Below are 20571 nucleotides of genomic sequence, written 5' to 3' on the forward strand. Positions count from 1 at the left end.
TTTGCCCAGTCTGTGTTTGATGGTGTACAGCAGCTCCTTGTACAGTGGTTTCAGCTGCAGGATTTACATGTTTAATAACATATCTGTTTACTAATCCTCAGCCTGATATCTGATATCTGTGCAAATTGTACCCGTTCATAAAGCAGTCACCGGGACACGTTTTACATAATGTGTAATTACTTCTCTTAATAATTTCCTTTATTTTTTTGTAATTATTTTAATTTAATAAAACAACAAAAATATGTCACACCGGTTGATGTCCGTGGCTATGCCACTTGAGTGACGTCTTTAAGACCAACATAATTTTCTGGGTGTGTTGCCTATTCTGTGTAAAATCACCCACCTCAATCTCTTTGTGCTTTTTCTTCCTTTCTTCTGGATCTTCAAGATCCTGAAATTGCATATTTAATTGATTTATAATGTAGACAAGTCGTCTCTCAGTCCTTAAAATTACAGTAATAATTTATTGCATATATCATCCACATGACACACTGGCACATGTAAATGTTGTTTAGAACGTTCACATTTTCTGTATTAGTGTGATTTAATTCCTCATTATCTATGTTGTTAGAACAATACACATAAAGACAACTTATAGACAAAAAAACAATCATAGAGTCCTGCTGCATTTCTAAACGTTGGTTTAAATGTATTTCTAAACCTATTTCATTTCATTCTAGATTTTCGTATTTTGCTCAGTACGGCCTTAATCAGGTGGTTCATACGGCACCTATATGATACCTGTTATGAGTATTCACCCTAAACCTGGAACAGTACTGTGTATTCAGAAAAAAAAAAAAAAAGAATGACTTTGATCTGCTCATGAAATAAAAAAATTGGATTTTGAAAAGATTTCCCAACAAATCACCAAAAGGAACTTGATTGTATTGATTCTTTTATATTACATTATATTTATACTTCATATAACGTATTAGATTTGCACTGTAATTGATTTCTATGTGAAGTCTATGTCTAACTGAGCTTCGGTTCAAAAGCGTTTTAATGCTCAGTAGTTGTCTCAGACGTGTACTGATATCGGCTCAAGGTTTCAATATCAGCATCGATATCGGAAAAGAAAACTCGGTGTTGCGTGATCTTAACTATTTACCAGAGGTGGGAGTAAGTCTCGAGACTCAAATTTGCAACTTAAGTCTGACTCGAGTCAATTCAAGTCCCCCATCTCTGAGTCATTTAACTCAAGTCTGAATCAAGTCTCAAGTCATGAATGTCGAGTCTTTTTTTAATATTTGTCAAGCAAGTCTCAAGTCTGACTCGAGTCAAGTCATATGACTCAAGTCCACCATCTCTGCTATTTATATATAGTTTCCTGTTTGTGTCCTGTGACACACTCCATGAGATCATCATAAACAGAGTATTGATCTGAATTGAAAGGCAGAAATTCTATTTTTTTGCGGTCCAAACTGCGTACAAGCTTTTAAAAAGCTTGAGCGTCTGCGTTTACCTTTCTGTCCCTGAGTTTCCTCGTCAAACCCAGCTTCCGTGCAGGAGAGCCCTTAAGAAGACAGAAAAACATGTAGCTGAGTTAGAACTGAATTTACTTAACATGTAGCAACTCGAAACATGATCACACTTTATCATATAACATAAAGTGATTTAACGTAATATAAAAGAATATCTCTAGCATAATACATGTGTACCTGTCTCTGTCTGCTTCGAGTGGATCCTGTACCAGTCGAGTGACCCTGTGCAGGCAGAGAAGGAGGAAAAAAAGAGGAAGCGGGAAGTGGAAATGATTATCCAGTCTGTAGAATTATGATTTAATATAAAAAAAAACATTCAATAAGAACTGCTGGTGACTCCATTCATTTTCTACCTCGGGTCACGGGGAGCCTGTGCCTATCTCAGGCGTCATTGGGCATCAAGGCAGGATACACCCTGGACGGAGTGCCAACCCATCGCAGGGCACACACACACTCATTCACTCACGCAATCACACACTACGGACAATTTTTCCAGAGATGCCAATCAACCTACCATGCATGTCTTTGGACCGGGGGAGGAAACCCCTGAAGGCACGGGGAGAACATGCAAACTCCACACACACAAGGCGGAGGTAGGAATTGAACCCCCAACCCTGGAGGTGTGAAGCAAATGTGCTAACCATTAAGCCACCGTGCCCCCGCTGGTGACTCCAGATATAGAAAAATAAGTTTCCTTAAAGGTTCTTAGCATGAATAATAGTAAGCTTTAGCTGTACAGTATATAGGCTCAACAAGTCTTATGTCAGCATTTATAAGTATAAATAGAATTAAAAATAGAGCTGGAATATAATATTAGCATAATATAACATAAGTTACACTGAATGTGGCTGGACAATATGACAATAATATTTTTATTATTTTTTTTTAGCATCTTTAACAATAAACATTAGTCACAATGTAGATTTACGAAAATCTGCATTAGGAAGAAGTGAAGATGACGATTGAAAAACCCCGTGAGCCGAAATCAGGAAGAAACTTTGAGAGGAACCTGAAGTCATCGTCTATAAATAATCACGGTGTATAAGTGTAGAAGATTAAAGGCAAACAGTACTGAGTGTCTTAGTAGATGAGCACAGGAGAGTGTTTGTGATTAGGGCAGCAGCTCTTGGGTACAAATCTACCACAACCAGGTGAGACTGAAGTGAAGGGGAAATTTGAGGATCAACCAAAGGTTTGTTGGAACACCATGGAAACTTCAGGTTGGAGTTTTCATCACTTGTAGGACTGCTGTTAAGAAGGGACAATGTGGACAGCGTGAAGATGTGTACATGGGATCGTTGTGGATGGTAGCACTTAGAAACCATGAAGATTAGAAGCTTCTTCATTAAGTTAAAACTGCAATGAATGTCCTGGTTTTACGATCACATTTTTTGATCGTATAGTTGACAGAGATAGAAGGGAAATGAGTTATAATCACACTCCCTGGCTTCACCTTAATGAGAACTAGGTTCCCTTTTGAGTCTGGTACCTCTTATGGTTCCTTCGTACCTGTTCACCACGAAAACAGTTTCTTTCCATCCTGTTCTTTCCTAATCAACAACATTCAGGACCCAGCATGGTCCCACCTTGGACATTAATAAACTAACCCACCACTGCTTTGGATACATTCCATTAATGTTCACAAATCTGACTGACTGTTATTCATTCATTCATCTTCTCGGGTCCTCGGGTCACTGGGAGCCTGTGCCTATCTCAGGCGTCATTGGGCATCAAGGCAGGATACACCCTGGACGGAGTGCCAACCCATCGCAGGGCACACACACTCATTCACTCACTCACTCACTCACTCACATACTACGGACAATTTTCCAGAGATGCCAATCAACCTACCATGCATGTCTTTGGACCAGGGGAGGAAACCAGAGTACCCGGAAGAAACCCCCGAGGCACGGGGAGAACATGCAAACTCCACACACACAAGGCGGAGGCGGGAATCGAACCCCCACCCCTAGAGGTGTGAGGCGAACGTGCTAACCACTAAGCCACCATGCCCCCCCCACTGACTGTTATAATGCACCTTAATATCTCAAACTTAGACCATTAGCACTGGTCCACTATTTTATTTCCCGCACTAATGTACAGTTAATTTTTCTTTCAGTTGTAATATATGTAACATTTGTAATTGTATATTTGCACTGGCCATCTTGAACATAATGCATTAGTGTACATTTCATATTTGTATTTTTTATTTCCATCTAATTTTTTTTATTTCTTTTTTATGTTTTTTTTTTTTTTTTTTTTTTTTTTTGTAAATCTTTATGCTCATACACATTCTTTTTTTTATAACCTTTGTTTCTTATATTTATGCTTCTTTTCAATTATTAATAGGCACCAACACAACAAGGAAAATTCCTTTACATGTAGTAGACCCTACGGTGCCTGGCAATTAACCTGATTCTGATTCTGATTCTGATTCATATCGTCTTAGGGAGATTTTACTCTCCAACGTTGCCTCTGGTTTTCTCATTAGAGATTCATTTTTATTAAATATGATCTATATATTTACATTATTTTACATTATTTTTTAATGTATAATCTATATCCTAAATTTATATAGTTCTGTATCGCTCCTTTGTAGCAACGTTCGTGGTTAAACGTACAATAGAAGTCAAACGTAATGGAATCGAATCATGATTGGCGCTACCTTACTGTAGCAAATAACAGTTTAGACATTTTTTTGAATGATAACAAAAGAGATAAAAATGGTTTTGTCAATGCTTTTTAGCAACCTTAAAGCAAACCTGTATATTGCAATATATTTGGTTTGGTTTGATGAAGTAATGGCTAAGAAAAATATCTTCATGATGAATCAATTAAAAAAATATTTTCTAGTAATTTCTCAAAAGAATTAATCTGTTCTTTAGTCATATTGTTCTGTAAATTACTGGTAACTGATTCAAAATTGCCAATAAGAAGGATTTTTTTTAAGAAGGAGTGACTTATCTTTATTTTTGCAGCAGAGTTGTAAACAATGGTTTCATTCAAGCAATTACTGGAGTTCTGGAATATTTATCATCCAGAGACTTTTTAAGATTTAATATAAACTCCATGGACATCATCACTACAGATTTTTGTTATTAAGACTAGTTAAATGAGCATAAATCTCTCTCTCTCTCTCTCTCTCTCTCTCTCTCTCTCTCTCTCTCTCTCTCTCTCTCTCTCTCTCTCTCTCTCTCTCTCTCTCTCTCTCTCTCTCTCTCTCTCTCTCTCTCCCCAGTTAAGCTTATATTATATTCATTCTATAATGCTTTCGAGAAACACATCTCACCATGACTTAATTACATTATTTATTTATTTAACAACAACAAACATTTTGTATATTTATTAGAGTCGTATATAGCACTTTATTCCTGGACTTTCCTTTGATAAAACATATTAGATTCAAACTGACATTATTTATCTTAGGCTTCTTTTTTGTTTAAATTATTGACGTTTGGATTAAACCTATTCAATACTATGGCCCGGACAAATGGGCTAATAGCTGTTATAACAAAATGAGGGATGTTTTAATGTCCATCTGCTTAAATAAATACAAATATCACAGACTACGCTTCGTGGATGCCACTTTGAGATAATTACTACATAGTTAATATTTTACATCAGTCTTGTACTGTAGCTAACCAAAGTGCTGAACATTAGCCTTCAGAGTAAGCAGAAAAATTTCTCTGTATAAATTGGTTTTCGGTTGAACAGCTGCTTTGTGAAACATAACCTGTCGCTAGTTACAGGATTATGACATCTGAGATCAGTGTATTGTACTGTGAATTAGTGAACCTCATCCTCATTATGAGGGCCATTCTGACTGCTGTTGATTTTTTCCTCATGACCAACATGCAGAACTTGACCATACAAACACATAAGCAGAAAAGTGGTGGTAGGCTGCACTTCCTCGTTCGCTGTAATAAGGAAGCTTGGTAACGATGTTTAGGATTTTCGTTGGGCTTGGTCTCAGAGGTAAGATGGTCAAAATGTATATAAATGCAAATTAATAAATGGATGTATATGTAGATGGAAATAAGATGGTCAAGTTGGGATTGGCCTGTCATGTGGTCAATGATGTAGACACATGTAAGTACATGATGCAAAAAATGTAGCAGTATGTATTTATTATATAATAGAAATTTTAATTTGATCATAATTAGGTCCTTATTTTTTATTCTGCATATGTAAAGATTAAAACTTGCCTCTTGTGGTGGAACGAGCAGTCTGTCAGTATTGGAACCATCCTGAGCTGGAATCATTTTGGCAAAGAGTTACTATTCGTCTTCTTGTATTACTTTAAATTCCTCTGAAATCCTCTCGCCTCCTCGGCCGATCTAGAGTTTCCAACACAAAAAAAAAAAACAACGATTGCAGCTTCAAACGATCGGCTTGAACGTTACAAGCTTCAACAAAACATTCTAAAGAGTGGAGCTGCCATACATATTTGGTGAGAAAGTCTTGCGGAAGTCGACGTTTCCTGTTTAAGGTTGCCCCTGTGACTTCGAAAGCCTTCTTCGTGTGACTCTCAGAGCTTGTTATCTCTCTGCCTCGTCTGTCTCACCTCTTTTGCTTCATCTTCCTTCCTCCGTCACCACACGCAGGCCTTTGCTAGTCTAAACTGAAACAAATCTCTCTTCACCCTCTGTGTTAGGCACTGCTGCTGGATTATCTCTAGAGATGAGAATACGCAGTCACATTTACTGTATATGAAACTATCTGCATGGCCTTAAATAAAAATAACATACAGCTTTGACATAGAATATAACATGTGGATTTTACAGACATCACATGATGCTTTCACAAACACATCTCCAGGTTACTTTGAATTACGACTCATTATCACATGATCATATACAGTATTATTCACTAAGTCATGTCTAGAAGTCATGGAAGAGGAAACATTGTAAAGTCAGAAATCATGTACAGAGCTCAGATGATGTAGTTCTATGTGGAAAGAGAAAAAGTGACCCCACTGACAAAGTAAGTACAAAAAATAGACAGGTTTATTATAACTTTTTTTGTAATATTGTCAACCATGGATAAGTCTTCAGGATAGTGGATGTTGTTTGTTTATTTATTTATTTATTTATTTATTTATTCAAGTTTTTCCTTTTTCAATATTGTCAAGTTGTGCCCTTGTACACTACACACTACTACACTGAGAGGTAAAGATGTGCCTTTGTACACTAAACATTACTAAACAAAGGTTAAGTTGTGCTCATAAACACTACACATTATTACACAAGGGTCAAGTTGTGGCCTTGTACACTACACATTACTACACAAAGGTAAAGTTGTGCCCTTGTACACTACACATTACTACACAAGGGTCAGGTTGTGCCCTTATACACTACATATTACTACACAGGGGTCAAGATGTGGCCTTGTACACTACACATTACTACACAAAGGTAAAGTTGTGCCCTTGTACACTACACATTACTACACAAGGGTCAGGTTGTGCCCTTATACACTACATATTACTACACAGGGGTCAAGATGTGGCCTTGTACACTACACATTACTACACAGGGGTCAAGATGTGCCCTTATACACTACACAGGGGTCATGTCGTGCCCTTATACACTACACATTACTACACAGGGGTCAAGATGTGCCCTTATACACTACATATTACTACACAACGGTCAAGATGTGCCCTTATACACTACATATTACTACACAACGGTCAAGATGTGCCCTTATACACTACACAGGGGTCATGTCGTGCCCTTATACACTACACATTACTAAACACAGATCGACAACAAGTGTATTTTGACACATAAGCAATTTAAAGAAGGTTCCACCAGTGTCAGTGCTTTGTAACAGTCAGAAGTAAATCTGTAAATTTGGGAAAAGTCTTCATTACTCCAGGGCTCCACAACTAGGCATTTCACACACCTTTTACACTTTTAGTTTCCGTAACAACAGTGTAGACTGGGGCATGGGTACCAAGGAGTAACCAAAATTAGCATCCTGTGCACTGCAACATTTAGCATTAAGACTCAAAAGATTTTTTTAACCGGCTTTGAACTGCAGCGACATCATATGGCTACTCGAAGGAACTGCACATTTCATTTTTTTTTTTTTTTTAAGAGAAGCTCTGCATTAGCTCTGCAACTTTCAAGCTTTTTTAGTTAAACAGTAAGCTAACGGGTTTAGTTAACCCACATTAATGTCCCGTATTGTAAAATCTCAGTGTTATTAGTGCTACTAAAAGGTATTAGATTTTAGTTTTATGTTACGCTTTGCAGCGTTTTCACACAGCGCCGCTGGTGTAGTGGTATCATGCAAGATTCCCATTCTTGCGACCCGGGTTCGATTCCCGGGCGGCGCACAAAGCTTTTATTCACAAATACCGGTTTTAATTATTTGTATAATATTGAGAACTGTATGATCAATTCTCAATTAAAAATAATAGTTCTTAATCAATAATAGTTCAATTTAATTTAATTTATTTGTATAGCACTTGAAACAATTGACATTGTCTCAAAGCAGCTTTAAAAAAGTATAGGAACAGAATAAAATTTAAAATTTAAATGACTATTTATCTCAAACATTTATCCCTGAAAAAAAAAAAAATCCCTGAGATAATACGAGGAAGGATGGATGGATGGATGGATGGAAGGATGGAGAATCAGAGTCTTTAAAATGAGCATTAAAAAAAGAAAGAAAAAAAACTTCCTGAGACAACGTGATGAAGAAACCTTGAGAAAGAAACCAGACTCATTGGTTCAGTTCAGGTGACTCAATTCATGACTTGGTCTCACTATCTGTTCCAATACTTTTGCTCTCCTAGAATTTGTATAGACTGCCACCAAAGGCACTATGTCCTGGATCTGGATGTGGATGTGAGAAGGTGAGAGCTGAAGTCCTGATTTATTCTTCTCATCTCATTAACAGGTGCCTTTTGTGTCTGGTTCCTCCCCAGGTTTCTTCATCACGTTGTCTCAGGAAGTTTTTTTCTTTCTTTTTTTAATGCTCATTTTAAAGACTCTGATTCTCCATCCTTCCATCCTTCCATCCATCCATCCTTCCATCCATCCATCCATCCATCCAACCATCCATCCATCCATCCATCCATCCATCCATTTTCCGGACTGCTTATCCTCTACATGGTCAGGGGGATCCTGAAGGCTATCTCAGAGATCTCAGATCACAAAACAGGGGAAACGCTGATTTAACATCCATCCATCCACACACTCCATTCATGTCTGGATGTGGATGTGAGACGGTGAGAGCTGTAGTCCTGAATTATTCTTCTCATCTCATTACCAGGTGCCTTTATCATATAACACAAACAGAGGAATTGGCCTTTCCTTTTGCGTGGTCTGTGGATCTACACTCCAAGTCAGTCCTGCTACGCTTTAACTCCAACCACTACTTTTTCTTTGATCTTAATACTCTTTAAATTTGTCTTTGAGTCTCTCAGTCTCAGCTTCTCCTTGTCTTGGTCCCTGTTCTGGACTTGACAGTGTTGGTCTTGATCATATATGAAATGTATATGAAACTCTCTGCATGGCCTTGAATAAAAATAACATACAGCTTTGACATGTAAATAATAGAATATAAGATGTAGATTTTACAGACATCACACAACGCTTTCACAAACGCGTCTCCAGGTTACAGGTCACATGATCGTATACGGTATTATCCACCAGGTCATGTCTAGAGGTCACGGGAGAGGAAACATTGTAAAGTCAGAAATCATGTACGGAGCTCAGATGATGTAGTTCTATGTGGACAGAGAAAAAGTGACCCCACTGATAGGTGTATAGGCTGTTGACAGGTGACAGGTGTTAATGCTGCTGATGATCATTTTTAGTATATTAGAGTTGAACTACTTTTGTTCAGTGACTATAATGAATATTTATTGGTAAAATAAAATCAAAAAAAGCTAACGACAAATCATTTTTTAAAATCTTTTTTATTATTGAACTACTTTTGTTCAGTGACTATGATGAATATTTATTGGTAAGATAAAATGAAAAAAATTAATAATAAAAAAGATAACGACAAATCATTTTATAAAATCTTTTTTTATTATTAAACTACTTTTGTTCAGTGACTATAATGAATATTTATTTGTAAAATCAAATTAAAAATAATAATAATTAAAAAAGAATAACGACAAATCATTTTTTTAAATCTTTTTTATTATTAAGCTACTTTTGTTCAGTGACTATAATGAATATTTATTTGTAAAATAAAATTTAAAAAATTAATAATAAAAAAGATAACGACAAATCATTTTTTTTAAATCTTTTTTTTTATTATTAAGCTACTTTTGTTCAGTGACTATAATGAATATTTATTTGTAAAATAAAATTAATAATAATAATAATTAAAAAAAATAACGACAAATCATTTTTTAAAATCTTTTTTATTATTGAACTACTTTTGTTCAGTGACTATGATGAATATTTATTGGTAAGATAAAATGAAAAAAATTAATAATAAAAAAGATAACGACAAATCATTTTTTAAAATCTTTTTCTTTTTTATTATTGAACTACTTTTGTTCAGTGACTATAATGAATATTTATTGGTAAGATAAAATTAATAATAATAATAATTAAAAAAAAGATAACAACAAATCGTTTTCTTAAATCTTTTTTTTTATTGAACTACTTTTGTTCAGTTCAAAAGATGAATACTTTTTTAAAAAATCTTATTTTTATTTTTTTATTTTATTTTATTTTACCAATAAATATTCATTATAGTCACTGAACAAAAGCAGTTCAATAAACTCTTATTTTTTTTATTATTTATTTTTATTTGTAGTAAATTATAGTATAACAGCACGTTACAGTAGTGTGTGTGTGTGTGTGTGTGTGTGTGTGTGGAGTGGATCTCGTTGCCTAGCAACAGTTTCTAAGTTCGATAACATTCCTGCTTGTGTGGAAACGGCTAGTAAACTCTATGCGGGAAAGAATTTATAACATTTCTATCCTTTTTTGTTGTTGTTCTTTTTAGAGTTTAAATGAAGGCTAACTCTTTGTCGTGCGTGTATTTTAACGCGTGTGGCGATGCAGGACAAGAGGAAAAGAGAGAAGAGGAGCTGTAATCCAGAGAAGAGCTCAGATTCCTGTCATTACACAACCAAACTGTACAATTCAACACAATGGCTGATAGGAGCAAAAGAAAACGCAAAAAGGAGATTTCTCACAGGGATTTTAGAGCGGTGTCAGAGTCTAGAGATCCTGGAACACGTCCAGAATGTTCTACAGGTGACTATGGGGAAAGACTTCACCTACACCAGGAGTCGAGTCAAAGCTGGGGACACGGCCAATGTGTCCAACACTAACTCAACCCCGGATGCTAAATTACTCGGAAACGAAATGTTAAACACCTGGGAATGGTTTAAAAACAGCCCGAAGTTGACAAAAACGAATTATTTACTCGGGCTCTTGGCTTTCTGTGACGCTGAGCTGTTGCACGTGCTGGGGAATCTGACGCGCGTGCTGATAGCGCGAGAGCAACGCAAATTAAACCTCCTGCGGATAAACACGGGTAAAGGAATCTTAATTTCATAATAATATATTAATAATACTTGATGTACTAACAAGTATACATGTATTAAATATACTAATGACAACCTAACGATACTAAATAACTGGTCGATACGAGTGAAGCAATTTGCGAAGGAATCGGTTTTTTGAACGACTCGCTTGAGCGAGTCGAATCACGAATCGAATCGCAGTTTTAATTCAAAGTTATTCCTAAAGTTCTTTTTTTGTGCTGTTTTGTCTTCTAGATAGTCAATAATGGATTTTTTTTACAAGCATCCTATATTTAAAAAATAAAAAATAATAAAAACACCTGTAAATATCATCTTTTTTTCATGAGTTCAAAATATAAGCAATGGAAAAAAAATAAAACCTGTAAATATAATCGTTTTTTTTTGTATGAGTTCAAAATATAAGTAATGTAAATAAATAAATAAATAAAAACACCCGTAAATATAATATTTTTTTTTCTTTTGTATGAGTGCAAAATATAAGTAATGTAAAAAAAATAAAAACACCTGTAAATATAATATTTTTTTATTTTTTATGAGTTCAAAATATAAGTAATGTAAAAAAATAAATAAATAAAAATCACCTGTAAATATAATCTTTTTTTTCTTTTGTATGAGTTCAAAATATATGTAATGTAAAAAAAAAACCCACCTAAGATTAAATGCACAGTCGGAGGCGACTTTATGCAAATGTGTGCAAAACTGCACAAAATGTCCAATTTGAGTTTTATAGCAGATTATTTGGATGCCATAACAGTTAAAGTCTTAGAGCGCAGATGTCTGCAGATGTGTTCGATGCCTAATGTGCATTTTAGTACACAGTAAAAATGGCTAAGTGCAGATTTGTGTTAGTGTCCATTGAGTAACCGTTAACGCCCACAGTGCAGAAATAAGCAGGTGATGAGTGGCACCAGGGTGTTCACATCATTGATATGTTCTTGCATTTTTGCCAAGCACTGTGGTTCATTTTGTCTAAATGAAATTACTTCTTTGACACTGGAAATGATCCAGAGCTAGACCTACTTATCCAAGCCAGCTCGACCTGTGAGCCCGTCACCTTCCCTCAAGTGAGGAAAAGTGGATTAATTTTTGGATTAAAACACCCGGAAGTTTTAAAAATATTGCATTTGTATTGCACACACATATTGCATAAGCTGTGGAGTAACTTAAAACATAGGTTTTTCCACAGACAAGGATTCCAGCTGGAATGTGGTAGAAGATGTAATGCTCATGGGTCAACAGTTGAAGAGCAGTGATGCAGACTGGGATGTCTTGGAGGATCCTGCACTCATGGTGGTTCCCAGTTTTTCCCAATCGTTGTCAGAAAGCAGCCAACACAGAGACTTTATTCGGGCACTTCCAGTCGGTCTGGCCAAGAGGATTTTAGGTGAGAAAAGACGAAAGTATTAGCAGATGTTTTTAAAAACATGTATGAAAATGACTGAAACAATATTTTTACTGCTTTGTATTAATATTATGAACTTATAACATCACGTTTCCTTTAGTCTAAGTTGCACAATTCTCTAACTAATGTTACTGTTAAAGTATTGACACAGTTTTTAAGATGGTAGCCGGGAGTGTACCTTGTTTTTCCCTTATTCCACAGCGCTGCTGAATTTTCCTCGGACAGAAACTTCAGAATTTCAAACGATCACATGTATTCATTTATTTCTAACGTTCTAAATTTTATTATTATGTTATTGTTTCTATAGTAACGGCTAAAACAGGGACTTGTATAGTGGACCTTTTACATACACTAATGTGTAACAAAGAAAACAAAGAACATGTATAATCACTGATATTGTGGTGTATACTGTAAGGAGATGTATCTACTGTAGTTAACATTTCTGGAAGGAGTCTCCAGTATCAATGCTTTGTAACAGTCTGTAAATGTTTCCGCTACGGAAAGGTCTTCAGGTGCGAGGAGTTTACACTTTCTCAGCAGTATGACAGCATTAAATTTAACTTTGAATGTATAAAAACAGTTAGTTTGTGTGATATAAAAGAACAACAAAAAACAGTCCTAAACATGCTGTTATTGGAAAAGAATTAAAGAAAAATCCTGAAATGCCTAGCTGTTTACTCTGCAGGTATAAAACTGCACACCCTTCCAAAACTCTTGCAAAATACAATGTACTTTATGTGACACTGACTTCAATGTCGTTCATAAGAGTTTACTGTAATATGAGAACAGTGACCTCACGATCACTTTATTCTCTCAAATGCTATTTGATCTATACATTATGACCCTCTGCTCCTTACTGTGCTACATCATTGAGGGATTAGCAGGTTTCTCAGAACTTGATCTTACTTTTGGATCATTTCAGCTCCGTGTTATCATCTTCATAGCTTTATTAACCGTTCACTGGCTAGCGAACTTGCTTTAAAGGCTTGCCAGAGACTAGACACAAAGGCATACTGTATATGGGGATAGAGGCAGTGGGCTCAAACCACACCGTGTAGCAACAAGATCGTCGGTTTGTGGTATTATGTAATCAGCAACAAGATAACTGGATAAACAATTGGAGAATGTTTTTTTTGTTTTTTTTTGGAACTGTATTGCTTATTTTCCAGCTTTGTATTAGAGTGTGATGTAGTAAACCTACCCAGTGTGCTCTCTGTCTCAGGCCTGTTGGATAAGGACTCACTACAGATATGTAGACACGTCTCCCAACACTGGCAGTACCTAACCGAGGAGATCGAAGCAGAGCACAGCGTGAAAGAGATGGTGGAGAACCAGGCTTTGATACTGCAGGTGATATATTTGATCTATCCATCTATCCGTCTATTTGTCTATCCGTCAATCTGTCTGTCTGTCTGTCTGTCTGCATAAAAATAATGTGATGTTTTATAGGGAATCCCTTCTGTAGCCAACGCTGCCTATGCCAGGATCCGTGAGGTCCTAGTGCCCCTCAGAAAAGAGGAGATGCACATGCAGACTAAGAAGCATTTCCGAAAAAAGAATGAGGTCTAATATTATTAGATATTATTTATTACTAATATTTTGGAGAGTTACTATGTATTTAAATAGCCATATCAGAGACACACACATCCACAGACATTATATGTGTGTGTGTGTGTGTGTGTGTTTGTGTGTGTGTGTTTGTGTATATCCCGACAGGCTATCAGGGGCTTTGAGACAGTCTATACAATGATTAAAACCAAGGTTGTGGAGATGGAGGAGAGGAATGTGTTCTGTGGAGTCTACAACGTTTTAATTTTGCTGGACAGGTACAGCGGAGAGGAGAGCAGCTGTTTTGAGACAATGTCTAGTTTTAAAATCGCTATAGAAATAAATTAAATTGATATTATAAATATAATTTCATATTATACTGTAAAGTTAATATACAGCTTTATTTTTGATCAATTTCTTAGTCCGTATTAACAGAGGTTTGCCAACAGTGCTGACTTAATGATTCATTTCCTATAACAGCACATGCCAAAGTGTTTTATTCCTCCTATACTGCAGCAAATGTACACAGGTTATAAAATTATACTACTATTTATTGTTAGAGGAAGACTGTGAAACAAGTTAGTTCCTGTTAACATTTACAGTACAGCAGCTGTAGCGGGTCGTTCCCCCATTTCTCTTTTCCCCTAATCTTAAAAGATCCAAAATTTGTAATTATATGAATTAAAACCCAAGAAGAATGAGTGAATTAATATAAACCTATGATTTTCAGCTGCACTATCGTTAAAATTAGTCGACGCCGCTTAGAACGGAGAATCGTTTGTTAGCTGTAATAATTATTAGTCTGTCATGTAGTCATTGACCTGCTTGTCCTTCATCATAGAGAAGACCCCAGTAGAGTGATTCATTATGGCGGTGGCAGGATGGTGGCACTGGGCTCTAAGAAACGAATCGTGCGTCTGCTGGACACAGTGCTGTTGAAGGAGGTTCCCCCGCTGATGTACGGCCATGCGGGCAGCGTGAGAGCAGTGCTAGTGTGTGAGGAGAGAGACCTGGTGATCAGTGCCAGCTACGATCTCAGCATCCGGTAACTTCATAACTCACACAGAGTTATAGAGCCTGTAGTAGAGCTGTCTAACAGATATTTAAAGCTTGGTGCTGTGTGCATAGTCGTTGTGATGCTTGTTAATTATCTGAGCAAAATGTGCTAATTATCTGTGCTAAAATGTAAAAAGCTGATTTTACTGGTTGGGACTTGACCATTTGTTTTTAACACACAAAAATGTAACTACAGATGCCCACACAAAGCTAATCAGAGTTTATAAATACTGCCTTTACTGATAAATTGAAAAGGAACATTTTATTTGGAAGATGCTGGAACATGAAGACCGGTGTATGTGTGATGCTGTTCTCTGGACACACGGGCACCATCACCTGTGTGGACCTCCACGGAAACCATCTGGTCTCCGGATCCAAAGACTGCAAAGTCAAAGGTAAAAAAGTGTAAAGTCAGGCCACTTTCCAGTTCAGTTCCCATAACTTTTACATATTCACACAACTTGCTCATACTTTGATGCACGTTCGTCAGTGTGGAACCTTCAGACAGGTCAGTGCTGTGACAAGATGAGGTTTTATCACCGTAAGCCTGTAGCATGCGTGAAGACCGACTCGTCTCTGGTGCTCAGCGGCTGTGAGGGAGGAAGGATCAAAGTGTGGGACATGAAGACTGCCACTCTTCTAAAGGTACACTGACAGGGTGAGACAGGAAGTCTCAGTCCTAATGTGCAGTACCAGTTACCCCACAAAAATAAATCACAATATTTAGGTGTTTAAAAATGTAAAGCAGTATGATATTTTATTAAGATGTCAAAAATCATCACCCCCCACATTTTTATTTCAGCCTGACCAGACATAAAATATTGGCACAGATTTTGGAAAATCAACTGATCTAAGACCTAAGTAGCCCCTAATATGGCACTAAAGATATCCAGATAAATATTTCAAATCCTAGTAAACATATTCCAGAAGTGCAGACTGTCTAAATTCACAGATTTTTACCATTCAGATTTAAATATATTTAATATATCTAAAGCCAGATAATTTGTGTGTGTGTGTGTTTATAGGTCACACAGGGTCACCAGGGCTCTGTGATGTGTCTGTTCTTTGATCAATTTCACATCTTGTCTGGTGGATCAGACGGAGAGGTAATGGCCTGGAGCACTGACGGTGAATTCAAAAAGTGTCTCATGACCTACCAACATCCACGGTGAGTCCTGTCTGATTAAAGCCTGGGTTTGAGGCAGATTAGAAATTTGATTTGGCAGTAAAACTGATTGATTCATACGCCTTGTCACATTACTGAGATAGTGTAAAGTACAAACAGCACCATTCCCCAGGAAAACCTGACCTCCTGTAACAGAAAACGTCAACATATCAACAATTGCACATCGTTCCCATGTAAGATCTGCTCTGTAATCAAAACTGCTGATTACAACACCACCTGACCTATCAGAACAATCAACACCACCTGACCTATCAGAACAATCAACACCACCTGGCCAATCAGAACAATCTACACCACCTGGCCAATCAGAACCACCGACACCACCTGGCCAATCAGAACCACCGACACCACCTGGCCAATCAGAACAATCAACACCACCTGGCCAATCAGAACCACCGACACCACCTGGCCAATCAGAACCACCGACACCACCTGGCCAATCAGAACCACCGACACCACCTGGCCAATCGTAGATATATCTATGCTGGCCAATCAGAACCATCGACACCTTCTGGCCATTCAGAACAATCAACACCTTTTGACCAATCACTCACTCACTCACTCATCTTCTACCGCTTATCCGAACTACCTCGGGTCACGGGGAGCCTGTGCCTATCTCAGGCGTCATCGGGCATCAAGGCAGGATACACCCTGGACGGAGTGCCAACCCATCGCAGGGCACACACACACACTCTCATTCACTCACACAATCACACACTACGGACAATTTTCAGAGATGCCAATCAACCTACCATGCATGTCTTTGGACCGGGGGAGGAAACCGGAGTACCCGGAGGAAACCCCCGAGGCACAGGGAGAACATGCAAACTCCAGTGTGTGAGGCGAACGTGCTAACCACTAAGCCACCGTGCCCCCTTTTGACCAATCAGAGTCAAGAATTTAATAGAATAATAATTGATGAATAATTACTTGTATTGTGTGTTGTTTTGATGTAGGGAAGTGTTCACGTTGTCTTCTCTCTTCCTGCGAGTCATCACCGGCTGCGTGGACGGAAAGATTCGGATCTTTAACTTGCTCAGCGGGGATTGCCTTAGAATCATCAAAATTGGCACAGAGGAAAGCCCTATACTTTCTTTACACGCACATCATAATGTGTGAGTTTGCCTAGAAATCACACACAAAAGCACAGAGCATGCACAAATATACACATAAAACCATCCTCAGGACCTTTTGTCATATTGTCTCATATATGTGAACTGTCTCTCTCTCTCTCTCTCTCTCTCTCTCTCTCTCTCTCTCTCAGTATCGTGGTGAACAGCACCAGCCGTGTTTTGTTTTTGCAGTTTGCTCAACAGCAATGGGATTACAGTGCATCGCCAGTGTACATCACAGAGCACACACTTCCTTCTCCTATTCACCCGGGTTTAGCAAGCTCATCTAAAACAAAGAAGAACGGGAGGAGATCCAGAACATCATGTCTCTCCCAACGGATGAGGAGCATGTCAGCTCCCAGCATGCAACCCTCACCCGGTCTGTAGGGTCCCTGTCATGGCAGGTTATTGGTTTGAACCGCTGAGGTTATTTTGAGAACTAAATCTTTTACCTTTTCTGAAAATTTCAAGAGACACCACCTTAAATGCACCACCTCATCGCTGCTGCCTTTTTCGATTGTGATTGGTCAGAGGTTGTTGATCAATAATCTAGATCAGTGTTAATAGCTCTAGACTAGCGACATTTTAAGAATTGAAGATCATGAGAATTGATTTTCAGTGGCACTGAGTAAAATCATCAAAGAACGTGAAAACCTATAAGTTGCACTATATTTTACAGAAAAGCGATACCCGAGCAAGAGGTATGTGATGACACCGAGTGAGAGAGCAGTGCGGGAGCGTGTGAGGAAAAGAGGCCCCCAGCATCCCATCACGACCACTCGGGTACTTCAAAAGGTCTGTCCTAGCCGTCAGCCTGAGTGTAAAGACCTGGCCACCTCCAAGATGGAGCTAAACGCCACAGTACGAGACGCTTGGGGACCTACTCCTCCCACAGTTTCATCTACTCCCCTGGCTCCGAAAGCTTCGAAAAGGCCACAATCAGCCCGCAAACCATCCTCATTTAAGGGCATGTTAAAAATATACACACCTCTGAAATCCCATATGCTGGATCTGAACCTCCAGCATTCCTCTCAACGCAACATCCCATCTTCAGCGTTAATGCAGACTTTATCTAAACCCAGGCGACCCCAGACAACCTGCGGCATCTCCTCCACCACCACCACCACCACCGGCCAAGAAGATATCCAGAGCTCTGGAAACACCTTCATAAGGAGTGAGTTGAAACACGTGGGCAGTCCTGTTGGTTTTGAGATTCCAGGAAAATCCAGACAACCCCACAATCCGCTCGATCCGTTCCGAGAGAGCGTAGGCTTTCAGCTCAGGACAGACACGCAGCTAGAGGAGTACAAGCAGGTCCAGATACAAGCAAGCACTTACATGCTCTCAAAGGAAGAGAAGCAGAGGCAATACAGGAAAACGAAAGCTAAAGTCGCTCCACGTAAAGCTTCAGAGCTGGCAGACGAAACATTCACCTGATTATAAGCAACACTAATGTACTGATATGACACAATATACTGGTGTTTTGCTAACCTGAAAATCAGTCAAGCTGCTCATTACCCTGCCATATGCTGGATGCAAAAAGGATCTCATTCCACCAAACACCATCAAATATACAGATATAAGTCACGTTCACTAAAAATTTCACTGTACAGCTTTACTTGGAAAGTAAACAATTGTAAATAGTAAACGTTTACATCAAGGTGCGTCAAAATAACTCAGAACTTTAAGTCTTCTGATCTAAATAATCTGTTCCATCTGAGTCATAGACTGTGTCTTTATTTTTTTAATTTAAGAAAAATAAAGCACGGTAAACTACTAGAAAATTACCCAAGATCATATCCACATCAAAACTTAAAAATCAGAATCTATAAATATGTGGAATATGAATGAATATGCATTTTGGAATGCATTACACCCACTGACCCGAGTCTAGCTGATGATACTGCTGTTAAGACTGAACATGATTTAGCATTTTTAGAACATGGCGAAAGTGTTATTTTTTTTGTTGATAAGTCACGTAACTGAATGAAAGAAACCTCTATGTTGTCATGTTTTAAAGCAGAAAAGATACACTAGAGGGCAGCACAGACCATCCAGAACAACCATTACAACCTTAGTGTCACACTATCACATCAGATGTTAACCATTGGTGCTTTAAGCGATTCTTTTCAAATTGTATTCATAATTTCTTTCAGCACTTTGCTCATGTTTCAACATTATGCAGTCTTTATTAAGCGCTTTATCCGGAACAGGATTGCGGATTAAGGGCCTTGCTCAGGGGCCCAGCAGTGGCAGCTAGCTGGACCTGGGATTCGCAAACTTCCAATCAGTAGGCCAACAGCTTAGCCACTAGGATACGAACATCACAGGTTAAGAACATGTGATATTGCATGCAGTAATCTGAGGTCAGTGTCAGTGACTACAGTATACAGTACCTGCTTTGGCACTATGCCACCCATCTGATATTTAAAATTTTATACCAAAATGTGTTTTTTTTTTTTTAATTTCTCAGACAAACAAAGTCATGTAAACTGGTACAAATTTACAAGTGTGATATCAAATCTAACACAGGTAACGAAACAGGATACTGATCGTCTATCGGATTAGTTACAGAGACACAATGTCTAATGAGTCTCTGCCTCAGTCTCTAGTTTTCTGCCAGCTGTGCAGCTTCACAGGACAAAAAAGGAAACCAAAAATAAAAAAAGCTAAGTCTGGGCCATGGTAAGAGCAGTTACCCCTCATGCAGAAAATCCCCCTTTTTAAGAGGCACCTTTGTGCTAATTAGATGTAATCAACAGAAAATTGGGCTTCATGGGGCTTCTTTTTTGTTCCCGTACAATCAGGACAAATCCCACCACCTCACTGCTCTTTAAGGCCAGAATGAAGACGCAAAGCTCTTCTGCATGTTCCCTGAGGTTAGATCCGATAACGACTATGAAATCAATGTAATGGCGAACAAGAGAAAGTCTTCATGCAGAACTTTTTACCAGGGGTCCCGGGGTCATGCTGCTGGGGTTGTGTGTGCCTAAGGAAGGGATTTTAAGTTCAGGAGGCGGTTCAGATCATTACAAAATGATCGTTACCATTCAGCAGAAAGTTCTTAAAGCCTTTCTGAAAAGACCCATCCTACTGAAATGACTTCACATTGCCCTCACCTTTGATGGACATTTGACTGACTGCAATTTTGAGGGATTTAAGGATGTACATATGTCTGTCAAATCAAATTTCAGTGACAGAGTGTCCATGGTGGCTGAGATTAACCTCTTAAGCCATAGACCGAGACAAAGGATTGT

The 20571-nt window shown here is 38.1% G+C and overlaps 2 protein-coding genes and 1 non-coding gene across 3 annotated transcripts in view; 2 read left to right on the top strand and 1 right to left on the bottom strand.

Annotated features, from left to right (window-relative positions):
* Window positions 1-6089, bottom strand: part of unc13d (unc-13 homolog D (C. elegans)) — a 36871-nt gene extending 30782 nt beyond the window's left edge. Inside the window, exons 1-6 of the mRNA XM_060894782.1 lie at window positions 5925-6089; window positions 5687-5818; window positions 1659-1703; window positions 1463-1513; window positions 344-391; window positions 1-54 (exon numbers count right to left, since the gene is read on the bottom strand). The exon at window positions 1-54 is cut by the window's left edge and continues 54 nt beyond it. Coding sequence (XP_060750765.1) covers window positions 1-54; window positions 344-391; window positions 1463-1513; window positions 1659-1703; window positions 5687-5743 — 255 coding nt within the window. The 5' untranslated portion in view covers window positions 5744-5818; window positions 5925-6089. The remainder of the gene's footprint in view (window positions 55-343; window positions 392-1462; window positions 1514-1658; window positions 1704-5686; window positions 5819-5924) is intronic.
* A 1664-nt stretch (window positions 6090-7753) lies between these two features.
* Window positions 7754-7824, top strand: trnag-ccc (transfer RNA glycine (anticodon CCC)). The gene has a single exon. It is a non-coding gene; the product is annotated as a tRNA-Gly (tRNA).
* Window positions 7825-10467: 2643 nt separating this feature from the next.
* Window positions 10468-19745, top strand: fbxw10 (F-box and WD repeat domain containing 10). The gene is made up of 12 exons (XM_060889624.1): window positions 10468-11000; window positions 12197-12394; window positions 13635-13762; window positions 13862-13975; window positions 14129-14238; window positions 14802-15005; window positions 15290-15411; window positions 15507-15661; window positions 16042-16184; window positions 17159-17317; window positions 17467-17693; window positions 17994-19745. The coding sequence occupies exons 1-12, from the start codon at window positions 10517-10519 to the stop codon at window positions 18749-18751; spliced, it is 2802 nt and encodes a 933-aa protein (XP_060745607.1). The 5' UTR covers window positions 10468-10516; the 3' UTR covers window positions 18752-19745.
* Window positions 19746-20571: the final 826 nt, after the last annotated feature.

The sequence above is a fragment of the Tachysurus vachellii genome, chromosome 2 (genome assembly GCF_030014155.1).
Source record: "Tachysurus vachellii isolate PV-2020 chromosome 2, HZAU_Pvac_v1, whole genome shotgun sequence".
Classification (NCBI taxonomy): Eukaryota; Metazoa; Chordata; class Actinopteri; order Siluriformes; family Bagridae; genus Tachysurus; species Tachysurus vachellii.